The following is a 7,998-nucleotide window of genomic DNA, read 5'->3' as shown; positions in this document are numbered from 1 at the left end:
CTTCCCGTGGTTTTTTGTATGTGTTTGTTATTCTCAGCTTATTTTCTGATATGCATTACTCAATTTTACTGGTAGGAGCAGGGAAAATCTACATCGACGGCTGTAGAACACAGAGGAGACTCGCCTTTCTTAAATTAGTACTGCCACCATTGCCCTCCTTCGTTGGAACCACCAAATTCACCCTCTTCCCCATCCATGTTGCCGAAAATCTCACACCCCATCGCCAGCCGCCGTCCTCTCTTCCCCTGTTACCATGTCAGTTTGGTTGTGCCCTCCTTGCAGACCTTTGCCCGACGAGACCAAAGAGGACTACATCGAGGGAGAGTTCTTGGAGAGGGCATGAGAGTAATTAGAGTGGGTCGATGACAAAGTGCGCCTTAAGGCCTAATAGACGTTGTTCGCGCCGCCTTCCCGCCGCTCTCGAGTATTTTTGATCGCATTTTGATAGCCACCATTGCAGAAATGGCAGCCACGCTTATGCCGGTTTTCTACACTGTGGACTTATCCCTCCTACATGACACATAGGCGTTCGTTGACCGCGTGGCTATGAATGTCGCGGCAGCCAAAGCCTTCCCCGACTGTGAGATCATTTCGAAGAGGACGAAGAACCCGTAATTTAGCAGAGAATTGTTTTAATCCTTCTTGGAATCCATTTTGTCATATAGAATTCCTAGTTGAGACCGATGTTTAATCCATTATTGAAAAACTTGCACTGTTGAGGTGGGGAATGAAATTAAACTGAAGTCTAAATCTAGTGTGTTATGAATTTTGGATTTTTGGGAACAACCGTTGCAGTCTATGACAAGTAAGTGGGATGCACATCTAAAAAATATGAAGGCTGCCTTTTTTGGCGATTCTGTGTTTATGCACAGCCAGTCAGCCACCACTGTGTCCTTCATATCCAGATGGAGCACTGTATATCCTATATGACGACCGCACATACGACGAATTTGCTAGAGTTGCTCTTAGCTGCAGCGCCACGTTCGAGGTGCTGACCTGGGAGGTCGGCACTTTCTTCATAGCTGCCAACATCCGTGTGCGAGCGTCGCTTCGCGAGCTTGTGATCGTGCAAGTCTATGGACCAGCAGATCACTCACGCTCGGCCGAGTTCCTGGGAGAACTTGAAGCCAAGGTGAGGATGGTATCTGCAGCTCAAATCCCTTTAATGGTGGGTGGTGACTTTAACCTGATTCGTTCGGGTGCAGATAAAAACAACGACAATATCAATTGGCCAAGGGTGGCCATGTTCAACAACGCTATTGCATCTATGGCACTTAGGGAAGTGGCCAGAACTGGGGCAAGGTACACTTGGACTAACAAGCAACTAGCCCCGGTGCGATCCGTCTTGGATCGTGCTTTCATGTCTCCGGACTGGGAAGTGGTGTTTCCTTTATGTTCGCTCCTTGCTGAAACAAGGATTGGATCGAACCATGTTCCCCTCATCTTATCTTCTGGGGAAGATAGGATTCGCCGCAGCTCGCGTTTCCTCTTTGAAACCGCGTGGTTTGGGGTTCCTGATTTCGACACCATCTTTAGGGAGAGATGGTTGCGATGTGTCCAACTCGCAGGCCAGCAACGCGGCCCAATGGAGTTTTGGATCGCTGTCGGGGGTCGCCTCCGCGCAAGCCTAAAGGGATGGGGTGCGAACCAGGGGCGTGACGACAAGGTCCTCAGGGCGAGGCTACTCGGTGAAATAGCACTTCTCGACAATCAAGTGGACACACGACCTTTCTCAGAGCAAGAATGGGCGCATCGATATGCCTTGGAAGGGCAAGTCGAAGCTCTGCTGCGATCGGAGGAGGAATATTGGAGGCGTAGGGGAGGCCTCAAGTGGACGCTCAAAGGCGATGCGAACACTAAGTATTTCCACGCGTACGCGAACGGCCGGCGCAGGAAATGCTCAATTCTTAGGTTGCAGACGGAGCAGGGGCTTCTTCTACAGCAATCGGAGATTACCCAACATATCTACGACTTTTATATTAGTCTGATGGGGACCGACGAGGCTCAATGCGCGCGTCTGCGAGCGGACGTGTGGCTCGCGTCTCAAAAGGTCCTCGATAGCGAGAACGAAGAGTTGGGGCTCGCGTTTCTCCCTAAGGAGATAGAAGATGCACTCCTAAGCATGAAATCAGACACGGCTCCGGGGCCGGACGGGTGGCCGGTGGTGATGTTTAAACACTTTTGGCCATTGCTGTGCGATCCCATATACGATGTGTGTAATGGCTTCATGCGTGGTTTTGTGGACATTGCTAGGTTAAACTACGGCGTGCTCTCGCTAATCCCGAAAGTGTCTGGGCGGACAACATTCGCCAGTACAGACCCATCGCGCTCATTAACGTACCGTTTAAAATCTGTGCCAAAGGTTGCGCCACTAGGCTCACGCCGATCGCTCATCGCACCATAAGTCGTTCTCAATCTGCGTTCATACGTGGTAGAAACATTTTGGAGGGGCCGTTAGCTTTGCAAGAGACCCTTCACGAGCTTAAGCGCACGCACGAACCTGCGATTCTCCTCAAATTAGATTTCGAGAAGGCTTACGACCGCGTCAATTGGGATTTCCTCAGTCAGATCCTCACCAGTCGAGGCTTCTCGCCGATGTGGGTGCACCGAGTCATGCAATTGGTATCGGGGGGCCAAACTGCGGTCTCGGTGAATGGAGAAGTAGGGCATTTCTTCAGGAACAAGCGTGGCTTGTGCCAAGGCGATCCCATGTCACCGCTCTTGTTCAATTTTGTCGCCGATGCGTTGGCGGCTATGCTGCGGAAAGCAACGGAGGCAGGACACATAAAAGGGGTGTTGGGACACCTCATCCGAGGGGGGTTTCGCACTTGCAATACGCAGATGATACGCTATTGTTGTTCCAACCCGACCTCCATAGTGTGGCTACGGCCAAAGCCTTGCTGATTAGCTTCGAGCTCATGTCGGGGCTTAAAATTAACTTCCACAAGTGTGAAGTGATGCCTATGGGCATGGAGGCGTCTGAAGGTAGGCGTATTGCGGACCTGCTCAATTGCAAACTAGGAAAACTCCCGTTTACCTACCTGGGTCTCCCGTTGGATGCCAAACGCATTACGATCGACGGGTGGGCTCCGCTCTGGACCAAGGTGGGAGGGCGGGTATGTCAGTGGAGGGGGAAGTTCCTATACTCTGCAGCTAGGCTGGTGCTCACGAACGCGAGCCTCTCCTCGCTGCCGCAATTGGCTATGGGTCTGTTCCTCCTGGCAGAAGGGGTTCATGCCAAGATGGACACACCTCGGTCCCATTTCTTTTGGGAAGGATCGGGACCAAAACGCAAGTACCACATGGTTAAATGGGCTGCGGTGAGCCGTCCCAAAGACCTGGCAGGTCTAGGGATCACAAATACCAGAATCTTAAACATTGCACTTATGTGCAAATGGATATGGAAGCTCTCGCAGGGGGCGACGGGTCTGTGGGTTGACCTGTTGCGGGCCAAGTACTTCCCGAACGGGAATTTATTCGAGGGTGTGGCGAGGGGATCTCCTTTCTGGAACGATTTTCAAGCGGTCCGATCGGCCTTCGCACTGGGAGCGAAGTTCTCCATTGGTAACGGCCGTTCGGTCCGTTTCTGGCTAGACCACTGGGTGGAATCCCAACCCCTTTGGTCAGAATTCCAGGACCTTTACGCTCTGGCTGTCAACCCGGAGCAAACTGTTGCCACGGCACTTGCCTCTTCCCCTTCGGCGATCCATTTCCGAAGAGAGTTAACGGGAGCAGAACAAGCTCACTTAACCGAATTGCTTGATTGCACTGAGCCGGTGTCGCTGTCTACGACCGCGGACACTGTCACCTGGGCCCTCACCCCATCCGGCAAGTTTTCGGTCAAGTCTCTTTACCAGAAGCTGTGTCAGGGCCCGTCCTTCCAGGTGCCGAATGGCTTGTGGAACGCACGCCTTCCGCTTAAGATTAAGGTGTTTTTTTGGCAACTGTTCCGCAATAGACTGCCCACTTCGGCTAGCGTCGCCAAACGCAATGGCCCGTCGACCGGCCTGTGTGCAATATGTAACGTCACGGAGGATGCGAACCACGTATTCTTCCGCTGTCCGCTGGCACGTTTTGCTTGGAGTGCCGTTCGTGCAGCGGCCAACACCTCCTGGGACCCTCGGTCGGCTTCCGACCTCGCTGCCATAGTAGACTCGGTTCAAGGAGGCAACAAACGTGTGCTTTGGAGTTGCATCGGCGCCTTGGCCTGGGCTATCTGGCTCACTAGGAACAAACTAGCGATCGAGGGAATCTTCCCATCACACCCTGCTAACATAATTTACAAATGCAACCTTCTACTGCAGCAGTGGAGTCCGTTGGCGAGGTGCAAGGATGCTGAGAAACCGAAGCAAGCTCAGGATCGTCTTCGCGAGGTCTACGTTTTGGCTAGGGAGCCATCAGCCACTTCTACACCGTGAAGTGGCCCTTTTGTCACGCGAGCGAGCCTGCGTGCTCTATGCTCTGGCTTCGGGCCTTGTATTTGCATCGCTGCGTGCTTCTTTTGGCCCGTTTTAAAACTCTCGTGTCTCCGCGTCGGCGTGGCCTGAGCCTCCGTGCTCGTGTTCGATGTCCTAAAACTATGTTTGTTACGCTGCCTAAGTTGTTGAGTTGCTCTTAGGTGTGTGTGTGTCGAGGAAGACTAGCTTGGAAACATGCTAGCTAGCCGCGTCCAAATTTTTTGAGATCAAATGTACAAGCGCATCACACCCTAGAGAAACCAAGGGAAATCCAGTGCCAAATATGATCATAATTTATGATAAGCTTCATAAAAATAACCGACAAAAAGTGAATACAAAGAAGTTCAGAAAAATAAGAAGTGAACACGAAAGTTCGCTAGTAGCTTGCAAAATCACAGGATGATGCAATGGCCGTCGGGCTGCTCCTCGTAGCACACGATGGCCGCGCCAGGGTACGGCGGCATCGGCCGGGGACAGCAACATGCATTGCCAGGGCCGGGGCCGGAGCAGCAGCAGGGCGGCACCGGCTTGGGCGTTTCAGGCTTCTTCGGCGGCTCGGGCTTCTTCTCCACCACCTCAGGCCCGACGCTGACGACGAGCGCCGTGAACTTGGCCTTCCGCAGCGCGCTCGCAAGGCAGACCACGTCCACGTCCCCCACCACGGTCAGCGTCCCCTTCTCGCCGTCCACCGCCATCGATTTGATACCTGCATTACAGCTGATGGTCGAGCACGAACTTTCAAATAAATACACGGTTCTTGGTTTCTGCAAGTTTATGCGTACCTGGGAGCTTGGCGACGACGCTCATGGCGCCGGCCTTGCACCGCTCGGCGGTGATATCCACCTTGAGCACGATCTTCTGCAAAAGAAACCAGATGAACCAATGCAGAGTTATTTGCAACGAAAAATGGTCTCGATAGTGGGGCTGGGGAAGCGGCTCTTACCTTGGACATGGTGATTGGTGATGAACTGATCAATGATCAGGAGGAAGTGAAAGGTGGAGGCTTTGCTGTTCTTTAGTTGAGCTCCACAATTGTGACTTGTGACAGCTCGTCACACTAGCATTATGAGTCGACATGGCAACCTGTAATTCGTGTCTCCTCTGGTTGAGCATGTAATGATAGCGCGGAAGTCAACACCTTAACGAACTCGTTATGGTCGTTGCACAACAGAAAGCACGTTTTCCATTTCGTCATGTCGAAGCAGGCTAATTCGTTCAAGTAAAAGTAAAACCTTGTGTTTCTCATAACTGCCATTGTTCACGCAGAAAAAAAATTACTACTGTTTTTTTCAGAGATCAATAGTAGTTTATCCCATTGTCAGTATCTTTGGGCAAGAGGTCCTCGATACACGGGGGTCATCTGCCGAGCCACGCAGTCGTAGCTTGCTCAGAGCGACTATACCTTGCCAGCCAATCTGTAACGTTATTCTGAGATCTATGAAGGTTCTGGGGAATAAACACTTTATCATCATAAGGGACTTGACTTCAGCTACTAAATGACCACAAACCGATCTATCTAAACTAGAACTAGAAAGACAAGATAAAGTAGTGGAAGAATCATACTGAAACATAACTAGGAGCTCTGTATGTTGACGAGTAAGTGCTGTACCAATCATCAATGCATGAATCTCTGTCTCAAGAGCGTCACCGCAGTTAAATAAATAGCGATACGCCGAGAAAATGACTGAACCATCATGTCGTCGTAGGACATCCCAACCGCCCCGTGACATCACCCTCCGTAAAGGATCCATCTACCGAAAGTGCAGTCATATTGCATGAAGGTGCTAGCAAGGTAAAACTTGGGGCGTACGGTGAGTCATTGATCTTTTTAGAGAAAAGACATAAAGCCTGACTTTAAATTAATGAAGCCATCGACCAGCTAGGATACAACAGTACTGATACAAAGGCGAAAGCTTGAAGAAAAACTGAAAGATAACAGGTGGCGTGCACACACATTACAGAGCTAAGCAGAGCAATGGCGAGTAGGGCACCTCCACAGCGAAAACAAGATCAAGCCGTTGGAGAGCTCCACGCAAGCTAGAACAACGGAGCAACTACAACTAGTAGACCGCACAAGTGAAGCTGAGAGGAACCGGGCTGCGTGGAGAAAAGCATGGATCCAGATCTAGCCGCCCTGAGCCTTAGTACCGGTTCAACACGAACCGCCGCTAAAGGGCCACCGCGTGGCACGAGCCAGCGCCGGGGGCGGGGAGACCTTTAGTACCGGTTGGTAACACCAACCGGTACTTAAAGTTTTGAAGGGTTTTGGGTTCATGATTTCTTTTTCCTTTAATTTATTGTTTTTCATTTGCTGGTATTTTACAATACTACATATTGTACACGTTATGCATATATATAAATAGAATTTCTCATAGAACCGATCATATATATATATATATATATATATATATATATATATATATATATATATATATATATATATATATATATATATATATATATATAGAATCGAATGTCTCACACCACCATTCACACATACACATGTATATATATATATACAATTTCTCTCACATGGAGGCATTACTGCTTTAGCGGCGGTGGCGGCGGTAGCGGGTAATGGTATTCTCCTTTGGAATCTATGACCTGGTCGAGCAAAAATCCCGCTATTTCCTCTTGAATTGCTGTTATGCGATCCATTGGTAGGAGCTTCTCCCGCACCGAATTAAACTGTTAAGAAGGAGATCAATATGCATGTATTAGTTGTGTGATTAGATATCGATAATGATGTAAAATTGTGAATAGTGTTCTGGCAAACGTACCCATAGCTGTCTATCATCTTTGGTCCTTTCGGACGCCATCGTGCAAATGTTCTCGCAAACGTAGTATGCACATAAATCAGTCTCCGGCGCCTGCTTCATGGCCTTTACGAGAATATAGAATTCAATCAGATAATAATTAATCAAGCATGATAATTAATGGTATTGAACTATAATTAAAGAGATGGTAGCTAGCTAGCTAGTACTACTTAATTACTTACCTTGGGTCGAAACCAATACAACTTTTCTTTCCATGGGCCTGGAACCTCTTTGATGAACTTTTGCCAAGCCCTGCCCGCCGGCAAAGAAAATGAATAAAGGAGTTATTAATTAGTTGATATCAGGAAATGACGAACTAAAGAGGCCGACATATAGTTCAATAATGATTGAAATTACCTGTTGACTATCCCCTTCACGATTGAGTAGTCTTTAGGTTCTTTAAGCAATGAGTCCAGTACTTCAATTGTTCCTTCTTCAACTTGAATGATTAACAAGATCCAGTGGTACATGCATGCGCATACGTTTGCATGTATAAATTAAGCGAGCATGTGCATAACACTCATCAACTACCCTAAACCTTATACACTTATTAACATCTAGCTAGTAAGCAAAAACATAATTTGAAGTACAAGACAGTGTGACTCACTGGAAGTTGTAAGGAAGTAGTATATCTCGATTGGTATTGAGGCGCTTCAAGAAGTCTAGCATGTTTTTCTCATATGTCCATGTCTCTTCATTAATGGTATTTGGGTCAATGAACCCAA

The 7,998-nt window shown here is 48.8% G+C and overlaps 1 protein-coding gene across 1 annotated transcript; it reads right to left on the bottom strand.

Moving 5' to 3' along the window:
- Positions 1-4,514: 4,514 nt before the first annotated feature.
- On the bottom strand, positions 4,515-5,497 carry LOC109770411 (heavy metal-associated isoprenylated plant protein 2-like). Its single transcript, XM_020329110.4, has 3 exons — positions 5,401-5,497; positions 5,240-5,315; positions 4,515-5,163 (listed from the first exon to the last, which is right to left on the bottom strand). The coding sequence occupies exons 1-3, from the start codon at positions 5,407-5,409 to the stop codon at positions 4,850-4,852; spliced, it is 399 nt and encodes a 132-aa protein (XP_020184699.1). The 5' UTR covers positions 5,410-5,497; the 3' UTR covers positions 4,515-4,849.
- Positions 5,498-7,998: the final 2,501 nt, after the last annotated feature.

This window comes from Aegilops tauschii, chromosome 4 (assembly GCF_002575655.3).
Source record: "Aegilops tauschii subsp. strangulata cultivar AL8/78 chromosome 4, Aet v6.0, whole genome shotgun sequence".
NCBI classification, from domain to species: Eukaryota; Viridiplantae; Streptophyta; class Magnoliopsida; order Poales; family Poaceae; genus Aegilops; species Aegilops tauschii.
The sequence above is the reverse complement of the archived record's forward strand: the minus strand, read 5'-3'. Positions and strand labels throughout refer to the sequence as shown.

Coding starts and splice junctions, on each gene's coding strand:
- LOC109770411 (XM_020329110.4), bottom strand. Junction 5,164..5,239: donor CGTCGTCGCCAAGCTCCCAG/GTACGCATAAAC, acceptor GCTGTAATGCAG/GTATCAAATCGATGGCGGTG.